The 20023-nt window shown below is 44.1% G+C and overlaps 1 protein-coding gene and 1 non-coding gene across 2 annotated transcripts in view; both read right to left on the bottom strand.

The window, feature by feature from the left end:
• Nucleotides 1-1351: 1351 nt before the first annotated feature.
• Nucleotides 1352-20023, bottom strand: part of LOC145393832 (metal cation symporter ZIP14-like) — a 32731-nt gene continuing 14059 nt past the window's right edge. The window contains exons 7-11 of the mRNA XM_080267878.1: nucleotides 18272-18388; nucleotides 16399-16653; nucleotides 6112-6325; nucleotides 2904-3091; nucleotides 1352-1715 (exon numbers count right to left, since the gene is read on the bottom strand). Coding sequence (XP_080124004.1) covers nucleotides 1563-1715; nucleotides 2904-3091; nucleotides 6112-6325; nucleotides 16399-16653; nucleotides 18272-18388 — 927 coding nt within the window. The 3' untranslated portion in view covers nucleotides 1352-1562. The remainder of the gene's footprint in view (nucleotides 1716-2903; nucleotides 3092-6111; nucleotides 6326-16398; nucleotides 16654-18271; nucleotides 18389-20023) is intronic.
• On the bottom strand, nucleotides 7829-7947 carry LOC145394363 (5S ribosomal RNA). Its single transcript, XR_013896403.1, has one exon. It is a non-coding gene; the product is annotated as a 5S ribosomal RNA (ribosomal RNA).

The raw sequence follows: 20023 nt of genomic DNA, 5'->3' as shown, positions 1-20023 counted from the left end.
GCATTTCAAGACTGACAGTTTTCATCACTCACGCACAAGAGGATCTATCTATCTATCTATCTATTGCCAGACGCCTTAATCCTTCCACAAACAAATCGCCTCCACGTCGCCCTGTCCCCTGACATTTTACTGCCCTCTCTCCAGCTCACACACCCCTCTCTCATATACCTCTGATGTCTATTTTGCAGAATAAATTCCTATGAAAGAGGTGCTAGGGAATCTCCAAAGCCTCATGGAACACAACCAGAAAAAAAAGAAAGAAAAAAAAAATCTTGCATTACACACAATATCTGACACACTTATGGCAAAAAATAAATAAATAAATAAAAAATGCTCCAAACATGACACAAATTTCAATAGGAGAAAAGCTACCAAACGTCTCACATGACTCATAAACTGACACATGACTTTTTAAAAATCTTACACACCAAACACGATCATACTCACAGCTCCACGAGAATGAAGTAAAAAATATACACCTCTTACACACCACACCATATTCACTCAGTGTTGATGAAGGACATGACAACACACCTCTTACACACCACACAATATTCACTCAGTGTTGAAGAAAGACATGACAACACACCTCTTATACACCACACAATATTCACTCAGTGTTGAAGAAAGACATGACAACACACCTCTTATACACCACACCATATTCACTCAGTGTTGTAGAAATACATGACAACACACCTCTTATACACCACACAATATTCACTCAGTGTTCAAGAAAGACATGACAACACACCTCTTACACACCACACGATATCCCACTCTCTGCTCCAACACGACAAACGCACAAAACAAACGCAGCATATGATATCCAAGAATGCAGAGAAACAAAAACAACACACCCCTGACATGGTACACAATATTGGCTGTGTCAAAACAACATATGTCCCACACAACACAAAAAATCCAACTCTCTCTAACAAGACAAAAACACACAAAGCATACACAACACACAGGAACCAGGATAGGAATTCAAAACATAAGCTCTTACACAGCACACACAATTCAACCTACAGCTCCTAGAGAGGGATGGGACACAGAATAACACACTTCTTTGGAAATATAAAACCTGAAGCCTCCCACACGCCGCACAACAGCCGCTCAGCGTGTACAATGCCCCAAAACAAACCCTCTCTGATGTGACGCATAACATTCAACTCACCGCTCTATCAAATCAAAATGACACAGCTTTGTCATTAGCTACTTATCTATAACCAGATGCTTTAATCCCGTAAGGGGTGGCCACAAACAAATCACCTTCATGTCGTCCTGTCCCATGCCATTTTGCTGCCCTCCCCGCAATTTACAACCCCCCTGTCTCATATACACACAGCACCTAATTTCCACTCAGTCTCCACACTGTGCCAGGATGGGACCCAGGTGCTAGGTCCGAAATATAACATCCTAAGCTTAAAAGACACAACATCTCTTACATAACTCCAACTCACAGCTCAATATTGAAGAATTACAGAACGACACATCTCTTACACTCGCCACACAGCACCCCCTCAGCCTCCATAGTGCCCCAGAATGCGACTGATGTGCTAGGTCAGAACCATTATGTCCTGGAAGTACGCCAGGCAGAAGAGGGAGCCGATGCCAATGAAGATGCCGATGTTCTGCAGCATAAGGACCTTTAGCGCTGACCACCACCCACTCTCTGCTGCTTGACTGGCAACTTCGTTCATTTCTGGTACCTGAAGAGGGTGATTTGTTTAGGCTAGGATGAGCTGTGTTAAGTTAATGTAGACTGGGTTAGGATGAGTTGGGGCGGGTTAGGCTGGGTTGGGGTGGGTTGGCTAGGATGCAAATTACGTGAGATAAGGATGGAACTGGTTATTTAGGCTGGGTTATACAAGGCAGCCATATACACTGATGGCTGGAGCGTGTTTTCTGGCACTGCTTGTAAACCACTCTGCTTGAATAACCTAACCACTTTTCATTCAACAGTGATAAAATCCTTCATGGCACTGGTTTATATTTTTGACAGTTGAAAAGTTTAGTTAAATCACTCAACAGTAAATAATGTATCTCTTCGTTTCATCACTAACTGTTCTTGTCTTGATCTGACAAAACTTGAAAGAAAATATCAAGCAGTTTTGAAAGTCTTGGGTAACCTCATGCCACATTTCACTAAACAGATTTAAAAAGAACAAGTGCTTGATTTGGTTCCAATTACTGTATCTGAAACGGCTTGAATGCATAACCTTGACCTCTACTGCTTATATGCCAAATTTCAGAATGACAATATCAATTCTATGTATAAAATAAATAAACAAATCTGTCTATGTATAGCCAGACGCCATAATCCCGTAAGGGGTGGCCATTTGTCTATGAGTTAGTTATTTTACGGGGAGGGGCACTAACCCTCCGCCAACCCACTTGATGACTAGCAAGGAACATGTGTGGGTTGGTTATATGGCTAGCACCCGGCACTGTATGTGTTTTCTGGCTCACAGGAAACCATTACACATATCACTCAGTGTAAAGCCACCTGAATGAGAAAGAAGAATAATACAAGTGCCTGAGGGTATATTTACCTTACACCCGATATAAGAGACATGAAAGCTTTTACCAGATGATGGTGGCATTCAGCACCAAAAGTGTTGAAGCCAAATTATGCCATGTTGTGCTATATTAAATTGGGTTAGTTTAATTTGGACTAGGGTGGATTAGGTCAGTTTAGGTTAAGACTGCTTCACAGTGGCTACCCTTGCCCAACCTAACTTAACTTAACCTAACCTAACAATACCTGACCTGAATTAACCTAACCTGAACAGACCTAAACTAACCCAAACCTAAAACTAACCTAACCTAACCTGAGCACCCCTCACCCAAACCAACCCAGTACATTCCACCATCCTTCCCTCCGTCCCACCACTCACCATATCAACGAGGGCAATGTATAAGAACATGCCAGCAGCCAGGGCAAAGATGGCGGTGGTGTTCTGCGTAAACTCCCCCAGCGCGATGCCCAGGAAGAGGCCCAGGTAGCAGGTGGTGGCTGAGAGGAAGTTGTACGCCACTGCCTGCCGCATCGTCATACCAGCGTTTAGCAGCACCGCAAAGTCTCCTGTGGACAAAAGTGGGGTATGTAGTGGTTTGTTTATGGAAGGGGTGCATTGTAGTGGCTTGCTTTAGGATGGGGGGCATTGCATTGTAGTGGCTTGCTTTAGGATGGGGGGCATTGTAGTGGCTTGCTTTAGGATGGGGGTCATTGTAGTGGCTTGCTTTAGGATGGGGGGCATTGTAGTGGCTTGCTGTACGATGGGGGGCATTGTAGTGGCTTGCTTTAGGATGGGGGGCATTGTAGTGGCTTGCTTTAGGATGGGGGGCATTGTAGTGGCTTGCTTTAGGATGGGGGTCATTGTAGTGGCTTGCTTTAGGATGGGTGGCATTGTAGTGGCTTGCTTTAGGATGGGGGGCATTGTAGTGGCTTGCATTCATCTGATGGATCTTTGCCATTTGCTCAATATGAATATTATGCAGTGGTTGCATGAAATTCAATAAGCCTTAGACAATATGAAGAAGTCTGGTTACTACAGTCATTTTTTTTCAGCTGACAAAACTGGGCCACTCCCAAAACTTGAACGTCATGTCTTGATTGCACGAAATCTCCTCTGTTACTATAGTTCTTATACCTTAACTTGGCCCAAATTTTCATTGCTTTGTCGTTTATGGCACGTAATTTAGTGGCAGAAAAAGACAATGCTATGGCTTTACATCCTTTCCACTGCACTTCTTTGTGACTGGCATCATATTCTAGTGGTAATCTCTTGTTACGACTAAGCACTGAAGATGACGCAATGGCAATTTTAGGCCAAGTTAGAGTAAAATGAGTATAGTTAAACTGGCCCTCCAATGACTACACACTGCCATCAACTGAGCTGAAGAAGGTTAGGGATCTTCATCAGTTACAGCTGCTGGTGATCAAAACTAGTCTGTCTAGCCAAGCAGACCCATAAACCACAGGCAAGCACTGTCCCTGCATGGATGGATGGATGGATGGATAGCAGGACTGAAACATAGTAAAAAAAAAATCGGATGCAAATGTAGATGACAATAACAAACGAGGTGCGGCCAGTGAAAATAAGTAAGTGCTTTTTTTCAAATTAAAGCACCATGGTTCGAATTCTTGTTAGTTAAGGAAGCTCCCTAACACCTCTTCCTTAGCAATTCATTTTTGGATGTGGCTGGTTAATATCCTTTTGTGTGATATTTACATAGAGTATGGTGATATTGGAATGATTTATGCAACACCGAAGAGGACAGTAAGGCGCGATGAACAAAATAAATCACTTAGAAAAAGATGTTAGGGTTTGTGGTTTCTCAGGTTCATAATCTTTTTTATTATTAATTTCTTCTAAACATGATATCTCTCCATCCTGAATGCTGAGTTGTAACAAGACAGTGACCCTAAGATACGATGCTAGTCATGAAGAAGTGCTGTGGAATGGATGTGCAGCAAGAGAGTGACACTAAGGTACGATGCTAGTCATGAAGAAGTGCTGTGGAATGGATGTGCAGCTGAATTATTGTCTCTTTCTACCATTCCTTCCTGCTTCTTCCAACACCAAATCTCCTTCATAAAATTCTCTGTCTGTCTGTCTGTCTGTCTCTCTCTATTACAGTAAAGTCTCTCTCTCTCTCTCTCTAGTACAGTAACCCAAACACACTCAACACTTCATCAATAACATAATTCTCACTCTATAATATTCTACATGATCAGTATCTATATAATTTCTTTCTTTCTTTCTCTCTCTCTCTCTCTCTCACACACACACACACACACACACACACACACACACAAACACAGCACTGATATTAGCTTAAACATGATTAACCAACAAATGTTTCATCAGTACATAGACATATTTAGCTCTCTCTCTCTCTCTCACACACACACATACATACACACACATACACACACACACACACACACACACACACAGCACTGATATTAGCCTAAACTATCTATCTATCTATCTATCTATCTATAGCCCGACGCCCTAATCCCGCAAAGGGTGGCCGCAGACAAAACGCCTCCAAGTCACTCTGTCACCCACCATTTGACTCCCCTCCCCCCAACTCACCCCCCCTCCCTCATATACCTCTCAACTCCATCCCTCCACCTCATCCTCGGTCTACCCCTCCCTCTCCCTCCCTCCACCTCACCTACATACACCCTCTTAGTCAGTCTTTCATTCTCCATCCTCTCCACATGTCCAAACCACCTCAGTGTATTTCTCCTAATCTTTTCAACCACATCCACATCTACCCCACAACGTTCCTTCACTTCTTCATTCGTCAACCTGTCCCTCCATGTCACTCCACATGCTCCTCTCAAGTAACTCATTTCCACTGCTCTCACTCTTGACTTGTTCCCCTCTTGCAAGGTCCACGCCTCGCTTCCATACGTCAGGGTAGGGATCACAATACCATCATGCAGTGACTTCTTAACTTCCATACTCACCTCCCTATTTCTCATCACTGCTTTCAGCGTGCCAACAACCTTCCTTCCCTGCTGTACCCTTTCACGTACTTCATCCCCCAAAGTTCCATCCTTACTCATCACACTACCCAAGTACTTGAATGCACTCACATTCTCCATATCCTCACCATCCAACCTCACTGCACACTCTGTGACTTCATTCCTCTCAAACACCATAACTTTACTTTTGTTTACATTAACTTTCAGCTTCCTCCTCCTACACACTGTCCCAAATTCATTCACCAAACCTTGCAACTCCCATTCATCTTCACTCAACAACACTGTATCATCAGCAAACAGCAACACCGGAAGCTTCCAAATCTCACCCTCATTCATACACACACACACACACACACACACACACACACACACACACACACACACACAAACACAGCACTGATATTAGCTTAAACATGATTAACCAACAAATGTTTCATCAGTACATAGACATATTTAGCTCTCTCTCTCTCTCTCACACACACACATACATACACACACACACACACACACACACACAGCACTGATATTAACCTAAACACAATCAATAAATATTTCATTGGTAAGTAGATATATTTAAATCTCTCTCTCTCTCTCTCTCTTACCCAGCTCGTGTGGCAGTTCCTCGCACATCACGGCCAGGCTGATGGAGATCCCGGTAAGTATGGACTCGGAGAAGGCAGCCCCTATGGACACCCCATCGATGAAGTTGTGGAAGCCGTCGCCAAATATGATCATCCACGCCACCGTCCGAATCACCGAATCGCGGCCCTGACGGAACTCAATGTGGTGGCCGTGGCCGTTGGAGATCTCTGGCCTCTGCAATGAGAGAGAGAGGATGGAGAGACTAACAAGGAGAGACATTGGAGATCTCTGGCCACTGCAATGAGAGAGAGAGGATGGAGAATGAGAGACTAACTAGGAGAACCATTGGAGATCTCTGGCCGCTGCAATGAGAGAGAGAGAGAAGATGGAGAATAAGTGACTAACTAGGAGAGCCGTTGGAGATCTTTGGCCTCTGCAATGAGAGAAAGAGAGAGAGAGGATGGAGAATGAGAGACTAACTAGAAGAGCCGTTGGAGATCTCTGGCCGCTGCAATGAGATAGAGAGAGAGAGAGAGGATGGAGAATGAGAGACTAACTAGGAGTGCCACTGGAGATCTTTGGCCGCTGCAATGAGAGAGAGAGGTTGGAGAATGAGAGACTAACTAAGAGAGACATTGGAGATTTCAGGATGCTAGAACAAAAAGTGGAGAAAGTATATTTAGAGAGGGTGCAGAATGAGAGACTAACTAGAAGTGCAATGAGAATACATGAGGGTGAGATGTAATTTAGAGGGGATGGAGAATGAGAGACTAACTGGGAGTGCAAAAGAGAGTAAGACATACATTTAGAGCAGATGGAGAATGAGAGACTAACAGGGAGTGTCCTGATGGAAGACTGAATCGCATGGCACTGCAATGAAGGATGGAAAGTCAAGTGTGATACATTTATTGAGAGTGGACAATGAAAGACTAACAAGGAGAGCACTGATGGTACTCGATGTGGTGACTGTGGACGTTGGTGATTTGGGGCAGGTGAAATGAGAGAGAGAGAGAGAGAGAGAGAGAGAGAGAGAGAGAGAGAGTGAGAGAAAATGGAGAATGAAAGACTAACTAGGAGAGTCCTGATGGAACTCTATATGGTGGCTGTGACTGAAACTTTTAGGCACTTCAATGGAAAGTGGAGAGAGTGAATCATACATTTAATGAGGACAGAGAATGAGAGACTAACTAGGAGTGTGTGAGAGAGGTGGAGGGAGAGGCCAAGGATGAGATGGTGTGACTGGGTGGAGAGGTATACAAGGGATGGAGGTGTGAGTTGGAGAGAGTGCAGCCTGATGGCGGAGGAAAGGGTGACAAGGAGGGAATTCCGTTGTGGTGACTATAAGATTACAGACAGAGACGTACAGTTCAATATATGGATGCTAGAAAAGGGGGGAAAATAATAATAATAATAATAATAATAATAATAATAATAATAATAATAACAATAATAATAACCTATCAATTTATTGCCAGACGCCTTAATCCTGTAAGAGGTGGCAACAAACAAATTGCCTCCATGTTGCTCTTTCCCCTTCCATTTCACTGTCTTCCCCCCAGCTCACACCCCTCTCTCTCATATACCTCTCCACTCCATCTCATCCTTGGCCTAATTCATTCATTCATTGCCAGATGCCATGTATCCCAAACGGGGTGGCCAAGGGCTTAGAGTTAATTGTTTTACAGGGAGGGGCACTAATCCTCCACCAACCCCACTTGACACGCAGGGAGAACGTTATGCCAACAGCATCTGGTGTTCCCAGGTGGTCACCCATCCAAGTACTAACCAGACCCAACGTTGCTTAACTTCGCTGATCGGATGGGAAGCGGTGTACTCAACGTGGTATGGCCGTTATAATAATAATAATAATAATGATAATAATGCATAAATAAATGAAAGATATATTTACATTTTAATTCCTTGTCTCCATGTGATTCTGCTGTGATTAGTGAAGGCTTTTGAATTACAGGACAGACTGCTGACATCTCACCCACACCGTAAGCAGAAAGAGAGATGATGATGATGATGATGATGATGATGATGATGATGATGATGGTGATGATGATGATGATAACAAAATTGACGATGATAATGACAGCAACAATGATGGTGATGATGATGATGATGATGATAATGGAAAAAATGATGATAATGACAACGATGATGATGATGATGGTCGCTGCCTTCACAAATCTCTTCCCAGGTGCTCAGCTATTTTAAACTGAAAATCCATCAGGTGATAAAAACAGTACACACACTGCATCTGACGGCTGAATGGGTTATGAATGATACCAGGATGTAAAAAGGCACACACACACACACACACACAAACACACACACACACACACAAACACACACACACACACAAACACACACACACACACACACACACACACACACACACAAACACACACACACACACACACACACACACACACACACACACACACACACATTTATACATACCACACACACACACATTTATATATACCACACACACACACACACACACACACACACACACACACTTATATATACAACACACACACACACACACACACACATTTATATATACTACACACACACACACACACACACACACACACACATTTATATATACTACACACACACACACACACACACACACACACACACATTTATATATACCACACACACACATTTATATATACCACACACACACACATTTATATATACCACACACACACACACACACACACACACACACATTTATATATACCACACACACAAACACACACACACATTTATATATACCACACACACACACACACACACACACACATTTATATATACCACACACACACACACACATTTATATATACCACACACACACACATTTATATATACCACACACACACACACATTTATATATACCACACACACACACACACACACACACACACACACACACACACATTTATATATACCACACACACACACACACACACACACACACATTTATATATACCACACACACACACACACACACACACACACACACACACACACACACACATTTATATATACCACACACACACACACACACACACACATTTATATATACCACACACACACACACACACACACACACACACACACACACACATTCATATGTACCACACACACACACACACACATTTATATGTACCACACACACACACACACACGCATTTATATATACCACACACACACACACACACACACACGCATTTATATATACCACACACACACACACACACACACACACACACACACACATTTATATGTACCACACACACACACACACACATTTATATGTACCACACACACACACACACACACACACACACACACACACACACACACACACACACACACATACACAGGACACAATTCAAAATCCCATGCAAGAGACACAGTTCACTACTTCAACACATGTAAAGAAACAATAAAAAACTGTAGGTTGTAATTGTAGCGCCAGGTAAATCTGAAACACAAACCCAGTGCACTGAAGGCTGAAGTTACCATCCTCCTGTAATCCACCATTCACCTTTTGGGGGACAGGGAGGGAGGGGAGGGACCTTTGTATACCTAGAAAGTAGTCACACGATTGTTTTAGCGGCACCAAGTGAAGGCCTCTCTCTCTCCATCGTGTCATTTCCCATCGTTTACAAAGGCTCCAACCTACTTGCATGCATTGGCCTTGGTCACCTACTGGCAGCTCTCCACAATGCTCAATCTCTGGCAGTCTTCTTAGTCAGTCCCTTATCCCTGAGGTCACACTCTATAACCCCGTCGCAGGTCTTTTTTGGTCTGACTCTCTCAACCCCTACCCCTGACATTCACACTTCTCACCTTCCACACCCAACTGTCATCCTCCAAGGGGCTGTTCGGCCTGACTGCCTAGGGAACAGCTACTACTGTCATCCTCCATCCTCTCATGCTCAAACCATCTCAATCTACCCCTCATCATCATCAACACCAATACATTCAAGTTCCATCCATCCTCACAACTCTTCAATCGTAAACTTAACCCCCACAGGCCTCATATTCAATTCATTAACACCCTAAACAACAAAGCATTATTAATACACTCATCAAAACACACAAGCAAAGCAACTGGAACACCTCTGTCGACAGCTGACCACAGAACAATCGTATCGCAGCATCATCTATAAACGCCCCAACGTGCTTGCGTGTGTCAGCCTTGGTCACCTAATGGAGGCACTCCATGCTGCTTGATCTCTGGCAGGAAGTTTTAGGGCACAAAAACAAACATCCATGCTTCTAAAACCTCACCCCATCAACTCATGCAGCCTTACTGGACAATGAAGGAACTAGCAGACCCCCTAATAAACCATTCTGCATTAAAAAGCCACAAAAACACAACATAAAACAAAGAAATCACTAAAAAATCAGGAAAATATTAATAAACACACAAACACTCCCCATTCACTTCATAACTTGTCCAGATAGTTATAAAAAACGCAAAAAAAAAAAAACTCCATATACATCGCTTCAAACGCCCTGGCCCCACAGCCATAAAAAATCGTGGTGGCCATCATCCTCTCACCTGATGTAGTGCTAGTTACTTCTTCCTTCACATGTCTCATTCTTTTTCTGTGCCTGCCCTCCTCTCTTCCTATTTCTCCCATCTTTCCTGTCACTTCTTATTGCTTTTCTTTCCTTTACAGGTGGCTTTACATTGAGTGACAAGCCAAATGGTTTCCTGTAAGCCAAGAAACCATTCACAACGCTGGGTGGTAACCATATAACCAAACAATTACGTGCTCCCTACGTGTCAACAAGTGGGTTGGTGGAGGGTTAGTGCCCCTCCCCGTAAAACATATAACTCAGAGTCAAATGGCCACCCCTTACGGGATTATGGCGTCTGGCAATAGATAGATAGATAGACAGATACTTTTTATTACACCTCTTTCCACTCTGGGTGGCTCTACACTGAGTGACAGGTCTAATGATTTCTTGTAACTCAGGAAACCATTTAAATGCTGGGTGGTAACCATATAAAACAGATCACAGGGTGAAGTGGAGCCCACTACGGTGCCACACTGAACTAGGTGGAGACACAAATGTTGCATCCACCCAGGAACCAAATTTCCACACTTTTTCCCGCACCTCGCTATGGCACGGAATTGTCAACAGCAAGAGAACACCGGTTCATTGCAGGGGATGGCCCTGCAGGGGTGGTTGCTTGCCTGTGGTTGATGGGTCTGCTCTGCCACACAAGAATGGGGTTGATCAGCAACAACAAAAATGGCAAATACAGATCACTTACACCAACGAACAAACGTACACGTGACTGAGAATCACACGATCATGAAAGTTGTATAATTCATCACTTCAGCAGAGGATCCATCCCACCCATATAATACACTACTCCTCACCATAAAGAAATACAAATATGATCAACTTTCCATTACTACACAATGCCTCAACAATATCCCTCCTCTTCCACCCACCACCACGTGTCACAACCATACACAGAGTCACACAGCCACCCCAAAGCACCAACCAAACATCGTCCTCCAACCAAACATCGTCCTCCATGGGTCCCTACCACACATTCAGCTCACAAAACAAGCCTTTCTCAGACACACCCAGCCAGACTACAGTGCGGCATTCACCCTTCCCTGCATCAGTGCCAACACAAAAAGTTCTTGTTGTTCTTGCTGTTGCTCTTGCTTAACAATGGTTCCCCTGGCTGCGCAGACCCATCAACCACAAGTAAGCAACTGCCCCTATAGGTTGTTCCACGGATTTCTTACACTGTTGATATTGTGTGTGTGTGTGTGTTAGTGTGGCATGTGCTGTGTGGTGCTCCGGTAAATAACCTTGTATGTTGTGTGGGTCTATTTTACAAACAGGGCAGGTGTCGTCTGTGAATCTGCCTAACCCAACTACAGTTAGTCCTGATCAAACTCTACACAGGTGAAATCAATCATATCTCCAATGGGTTAATGCTGACAGGGGAGGGGCTTGTGGTATGACATTCTGACTGATTACTGCCTTGCACATGGAATGAGTACGTTGGTGTTTCTTCACTGTTAGTGTTGGAATGTCTGGAGGTGGGATGTTGTTGAAGAGGGTCTGGAAATGTTTGTGTAGTGACTGTTTTGTATGTTCTGTTGTGCTGCATGGCTGTCAGGATACAACAGGGGGGATGTGTGTTGGTAAAGGCTGCCACAGGGAATTGCAAGCCCCTCACATCAAGATATTCTCTAACACACAGGACTTTAGTTTCAGAGTGTAAGTGAGCTGTGGAGTGGTTTTGGTGCAGCCAGTGGTAATTCTTTATGACACTGTTGTGTAGCTATGGTCTGCAAGATGCAGTAATGCATGTTACATAGGATGAGGGGTCCTTGCCAGGGAGGTGATGTAACAGTTTGTAGAGATGAGAGAGTATTTGTTTTTGTTGACTAAAGTCTGTCTCTGTAAGTGTCCTGTGTGCACTGAGCTTGGGAGTGCACCTCCCCTACTGTCCTGCATGTGGTCCTTGTGGTGAGTCCAATGTCATATGTCACTCCAAGGACCTCAGAGGAGGGTGTGCATGTGGCACATGTACACTCCTGCAAAGTTCCATATTACAGACCTACTCAACACTCCCAACCAGTGTACATGAGACATATGCCAGTGAAGCAATAGCCACACATCCACCTATCTGACAAATGTGTGGAAAAGCGGTAGGGGTGGGAGAAGGAGGGGTGGGAGGAGGAGGGGTGGGAGGAGGAGGGGCAGGAGGTGGATAAAGAGGTGGGAGTCACTGGTTTCCCTAATCCTCCTGCTCCCATACCCACACTCCTCTCACACACAGTTACCACAGCGGTAAGTCTGTGGCTACTGTTGCACTAATACATGTCTCCTATACAATGGTCTGAAGTACTGAATAAGTGTATAATGCAGAACTTTCTTTGAGTGCACAATGTTAAGTGATATGTCTGGGGAGTACCTGTGCTTGTGCCTGCTGCTGGTGATGAATGTGATGGTGAATTTGACTGGAATGATCATCAGCCTGTTGTCGTGGGTCCATGGCTGAGGTGTGTTGGGGTGGTCTTGTTGCAGTGTGCAAGGTGTGCCTGGAATGTGGTGTAAGGTTGTTATGGTAATGTCATCTGAATGTGAGGCCCCAACTATCTATCTGTCTATTGCCAGATGCCTTAATCCCATACAGGGTGGCCACAAACAAATTGCCTCCATGTTGCCCTGTCCCCCGCCATTTCACTGCCCTGCTCCCAACTCACACCTCCCTCTCTCATACACCAACCAACACAAAAAAACAACTCAGCAACAATGCACTCTGCCCTCACTGCAACACATCCCATCTCACCGCAACGCAGCCACCTCATGCGCCAACTCTTAACACAGACAAACCTTGAACATAACCACAACTAAATGTCCCTGGGCGTGCCTGGCTGAAATGGCTGGAGTCCTGCCGTCCACTGGGTGTAAGTCATGACAAGCCTGAGGTCACAAGAACATTACTATCAGCGTTGGTGATATAAGAGGGGTCACTAGAACTGGTTAACAAATTCTGCAACCTTGGTGATGTCACTTTATGGGGTGGTGTTGAGTGGGGTACCATTACAAGGGTGCATAGTGGTTTGGAAAAGTTAAGATGGTTGTTACTCATCCCGACATTTTGTGTGTTCTCACTGTCCACAAAGGGAAAGCATTTAGAATCTTTGTTAGGAGTGTCATGTCGTCAGGCAGTGAACGCATGGTGTAATGGACGGGATGCTGTAACACAGAATGAAACAATGTGAAAATAATCTAATGAATACGTGCAGTGCATCCTCTGAAGACCTGGAAAGACAGAGGGAGTGGACAGCATCAGGAAGAAAACAGAAGGGAGAATACTGAGTTGGTCTGAACATGCTGAGAGGATGGACCTGGGATGCTGGGTAAGTACAAGCACTGAGGTACCAGGCCATCGAAGGAAAGGTAGACCGAGAATGACCTGGAATGAGATATTGTGCCCTGCCTTTGGATCTAGAGGTATTACTGAAGAGATGGGTCATATTAGAGCACGGTGGAGGGGTGCCATCAGGTAAGCTCATTTGACTCCTATTACAGTGATAAGAAACATAAAATGAAAAATGAAAGGAAGGCTCAAAGTGACTACCATCATAATTACTGTTCTCATCATCATCATCATCATCACCATCATCATCATCATCACCATCATCATCATCACCACCATCATCATCATCTCCATCAGCATCATCATCTTCATCACCATCATCATCATCATCACCATCATCATCTCCATCACCATCATCATCTTCATCACCATCATCATCATCACCATCATCACCATCATTATCACCATCATCAGCCTGACCACTTTTCCCACCTATGTATGCGATAAGGCAGGATCCACGAACCCAGAACAAAAACGTAAATCCTCTACACAACAAACTGAGGGGGTACTGTGTTGCTGAGTCCTGTGTTAGAGAGTCATCTTAATTTACAGACTTGTGTTCATGTGGAGAGGATGGAGAGTGAGAGACTAACATGGAGAGTGTATGTGAGTGAGGTGGAGGAAGGGAGACGGAAGGAGAGACCGAGGTTGAGATGGAGGGATGGGGTGGAGAGAGAGAGGGGTGTGTGAGCTGGAGGAAGGGCAGTGAAACAGCAGGGGACAGGGTGACATGGAGGCGATTTGTTTGTGCCCATCCCTTACAGGATTAAGGTGTCTGGCTATAGATTCATAGATAGACAGATAGATGTATTGTAATTTATTTAATATATTACAGTGTCCAAAGTGTTAGGTCCTATGCAGTTGTTTTATGTGAACTCAATTTGGCATGGTAAATCTCATTATCATACATATATATATAGGTATACACTTTATGTTATAGTTCATTCATTCATTGCCAGACGCCATGTATCCCAAACGGGGTGGCCAAGGACTTAGAGTTAATTATTTTACAGGGAGGGGCACTAATCCTCCACCAACCCCACTTGACACGTACGGAGAACTGTTGATCAATATATTTTAAATCAAAGTTCACTCTTGTCTTAAATGTCAGGACCAACTTGCCTAACCCCAGGCTCCTCCACTCCTCATGGGGCAACAAAGGATTGGATGATGGATGGATGGATGGATTAAATTATAGTACTGTACAGTAGATTGATATATTACTTTTCATTTTAATTTCAGGGACTGGCTACTGCACTTACTCGCCACTCAGCACAGCCACGTTTTATATGTACAGTATTACACAGTGCACTTGAATACAGTAACAAAAATATAGCACGAGTTTCTTACTTACAACACACCACTTAGAACAGTCAGTTGGTCAGCTACATCTATCTATCTATCTATTGCCAGACGCCTCAATCCCGTTTGGGGTGGCCACAAACAAATCGCCTCCAAGTCGCCCTGTCCCCTGCCATTTCACTGCCCTGCTCCCAACTCACACCCCCCTCTCTCATATACCTCTCCACCCCATCCCTCCATCTCATCCTCGGCCTCCCCCTCCCTCTTCCCCCCTTCACCTCACTCACAAACACTCTCTTCGTCAGTCTTTCACCCTCCATCCTCTCCACATGGCCATACAGGCAAATACAACCATAATTTATTCAGTTTAATTAGGTGGAGCTATTCATGCTTTTGCAGCTTACTTCATGCACCTCAATGGCAGAACAAGACAGCACACAGCTCAACATCCTTTCCACAGAACTTCTTCATGACTAACACCCTATTCAAGTACTAACATCTTACTATAACTCAGCACTGAAGAAGGGGAGATGGCAATTTTATGCTCGGTTAAAGTGACCCGTCGTAGTTGGGAAAGGTAGGGTACATGAAGGTGGATGGAGTAGTTGGTGAGTGGGGTGTGGATGCAGATGTGGATGGATATGGTGGTGCTCTGGTGGACATTTGTAGGGGGAGGGGAGTGGGAAGGGGACTGGGGAGGGGACTAGTGACACTCAACACCCCCTTTAGGCACACAATGATCCACAGGCATACATGGCAGCACAAACATCCCTGTGCCCAAATGAAACCTTCATAATCTACGGTGACTGGATAATCTGATCCATCCATAACACTTCCTCATGACTAGCATCCTGTTCTAGCGCTGATCTCTTCATATAAACCAGCATGGAGGAGAGTTGGCAATTTTATGACTACTAATATGGTCATGTTGTGAGATTTAGTAAAGTTACATGTACAAGATCCTGACGGTCCAAATGTGACCAGAGTACAGGCACACACACACACACACACACACACACACACACACACACACACACGCAACACTAACCTCGCTGTGGCCAAACGACGCCTTGATAACCTGCTGCTGCGACTGGTATATCTGATCTACGTCGTTGTGGCTGCAGGACTTGGTAGGGGGTCGGCTGGGCACGAGGTGAGGACCCTCGTACCCATCCTCCCCATTCTGCAGGCTCCTGGCGCCCTTGAACCCCCTGGTCTCACCATTCTCCGGGCACTGTAAGCAGTTAGTCTCGTACAGCATCGCCTGGTCCGATGCTGACACTGGTAGCTGCTTCTTCTGGTCCTGAAATACAACAAACATTTTTAGGTTAGTTTAGGCTGGGTTAAATTATGATTCGATATTCTAACCTGCAATACAGAAATCTGACAGGCAAAAGGGAATAAAGATAAGCTGGACTTGACTTACGATGGAGAGTGAGAGACTGATGAGGAGAGTGTATGTGAGTGAGGTGGAAGGGAGGAAAGGGAGGGGTAGGGCAAGGATGAGATGGAGGCATGGAGTGGAGAGGTATATAAGAGAGGGGGGTGTGAGCTAGGAGCAGGGCAGTGACATGGTGGGGAACAGGATGACATGGAGGCTATTTGTTTGTGGCCACCCCTTACGGGATTAAGGTGTCTGGCAACAGATAGATAGATTGATAGACTTGATTAGATTAGGTTAGATTAGGAAACCACTTGTTCATGAGAAGCTTATATTCATGAGTACTATCTATCTATCTCTATCTATTGCCAGACGCCTCAATCCCGTTTGGGGTGGCCACAAACAAATCACCTCCAAGTCGCCCTGTCCCCCACCATTTCACTGCCCGGCTCCCAACTCACACACCCCTCTCTCATGAGTATTGTTGGATCATATTCTCATACTGACCTCTTGCTAAACCAGCATTCAAGATGGAGGGATGGCAATTTTAGGATAAGTTAAAGTGAAAACAGTACAAGTCAGCATTCAAGATGGAGGGATGGCAATTTTAGGACAGGTTAAATTGAAAACAGTACAAGTCAGCATTCAAGATGGAGAGATGGCAATTTTAGGACAAATTAAAGTGAAAACAGTACCAGTCAGCATTCAAGATGGAGGGATGGCAATTTTAGGAAAAGTTAAGGTGAAGAGAGCACAGTAAGCACTCAAGATGGAGGGATAGCAATTTTAGGACAAGTGAACTTTAAATTGAGAACAATAAGCTTCATATATGCTGATTTTAATAAGGCCACTGGGCATAGGTAAGGAAAAACACCAAGGTAAGCTATAAATACAACTGGCTAGGTGTTTGTGCTATCCTACTTATAGTACCTTATGTTACTGACACAGAGTAGAAGGTAGATTAGGGGAAGGTGTGAAACAGGGGAAGAGAAGAGGAGAGGAGAGAAGAGGAGAGAAGAGGAGAGGCGAGGAGAGGAGAAACCAAAAGACAAGTGAAGAGCAGGGAAATGAGAGGAGAGGAGGGAACAGAGAGGAGAGGAGAGGAGAGGAGTGGAGTGGAGAGGAGAGGAGTGGAGTGGAGTGGAGTGGAGTGGAGTGGAGTGGAGTGGAGTGGAGAAGAGAGGAGAGGAGAGGAGAGGAGAGGAAAAAGACTGGCTGACTAGACTATGTGATGTTGGTAGTACAAAAGCAAAAAAGATTATTAATGCCATATACATTTCTTGAATACAGATGAGAGAGAGAGAGAGAGAGAGAGAGAGAGAGAGAGAGTGTGTGTGTGTGTGTGTGTGTGTGTGTGTGTGTGTGTGTGTGTGTGTGTGTGTGTGTGTGTGTGTTCTTACCATACCTAATTGTTCTTACCTTAGCGTATCTTTACAGGAATGAGTCAAGCTTGTACTGTCCTGTGTGTGTGTGTGTGTGTGTGTGTGTGTGTGTGTGTGTGTGCGCGTGCGTGCGTGTACGATGATATAAACCCCCTCACCTTACTGGCCTGGTGCATAACAATGATTTTAATAAGTCGTTCAATCATGAAGAATCCCCAGATGCCCAACAACACGAACAGGGAGATGAAGAGGTAGTTGTGGTGACCCTCGGTGCTCTGTGGGGAGAAAGAAAATGAATGGGAGAGTGGCAGTCATCACCACCACCATCATCGTTATCATCATCACCATCGTCATCGTCATTTTCTTCTTCGTCGCTGTCATCATCATCCTTGTCATTTTCTTCCTTGTCATCATCATCATCACCATCAACATCATCATCACCAACTGTCATCATTATCATCATCATCGTCTTCTTCATCATCGTCGTCGTCATCATCATCATCAATCATCATCATCCTTAATCCCACTATATATTTCAATCTATCTATCTACACATCCATCTATCCATGTATCTATCAAAACTATCTATCTGTTTATCCTGACATTCAATCCTACGTCCGTCTATTCATCTATCTATCAACACATCTATCTATCTATCTATCAAGACATTCAAATCTACATCCATCTATCCATCACCCAATCCATCATGACCCTAACAGAAGAACAGGGTCCCAGGGCTCCCTAGCACCTCTTCCTAAGTGGTTTATTTTGCTTATTACACCTTATCACCCTATTCTGTGTTACATAAATCCTTCTAACATCACCATACTCAGCATAAATAGTGTACAAAACAATATTAGCCAGTTATATCCAAAAATAAATCACTAAGGAAGAGGTGTTAGGGTGCTTCCTAACCTGCTGAGACTACAAGCCCAAGACCTACATTCTCGTCGGTTAAGGAAGGTCCCTAACACCTCTTCCTTAGTGATTTATTTATGGATATGGCTGGTTAATATCCTTCCACATGATGTCAATCCAGGGTATGGTGATATTAGAGTGATTTATGTAACACAGAAAGGGGCAGTGAGATGAGCAAAATAAACCACTTAGGAAAATGTGTTAGGGAGCTTCCTTAACTTTGATATCAGAATGATTTATGTAACACGGAAAGGGACAGTGAGATGAGCAAAATAAACCACTTAGGAAAATGTGTTAGGGAGCTTCCTTAACTTTGATATTAGAATGATTTATGTAACACTGAGAGGGACAGTGAGATGAGCAAAATAAATCACTTAGGAAAATGTGTTAGGAAGCTTCCTTAACTCTGATATTAGAGTGATTTATGTAACACGGAGAGCGACAGCGAGATGAGCAAAATAAATCACTTAGGAAAATGTGTTAGGGAGCTTCCTTAAATAACAAGAATATGAGTCCAGATAAAACCACATGAGCAAAACGACCCAACCATCCCTCAGACTTAACCCCCTAACAATGATGCTTTAATTCTTCACTATATTCCTATGACATACCCAAACAACTTCAAGGTTAATCTATCTATCTATCTCTATCTATCTACTGTACTATCTATCTATCTATCTACTGCCAGACGCCTTAATCCCATACGGGGTGGCCACAAACAAATCGTGGTTAATATTTAAAATAAGAGGGAGGGGGAGACCGAGGATGAGATGGAGGGATGGGGTGGAGAGGTATATGAGAGAAGTGGGTGTGAGTTGGGAGCAGGGAAGTGAAATGGCGGGGGACAGGGCGACATGGAGGCAATTTGTTTGTGGGCACCTTGTACGGGATTGAGGCGTCTGGCAATAGATAGATAGATAGATAGATCATTTTACTGACCGGACTAACTCTGAATAATAACTATCGTATACATATGATGATTTAAGCCCTGA

The sequence above is a fragment of the Coenobita brevimanus genome, chromosome 3 (genome assembly GCF_032717465.1).
Source record: "Coenobita brevimanus isolate Jiangsu-jjx chromosome 3, ASM3271746v2, whole genome shotgun sequence".
In the NCBI taxonomy this organism is placed as follows: domain Eukaryota; kingdom Metazoa; phylum Arthropoda; class Malacostraca; order Decapoda; family Coenobitidae; genus Coenobita; species Coenobita brevimanus.
The sequence above is the reverse complement of the archived record's forward strand: the minus strand, read 5'-3'. Positions and strand labels throughout refer to the sequence as shown.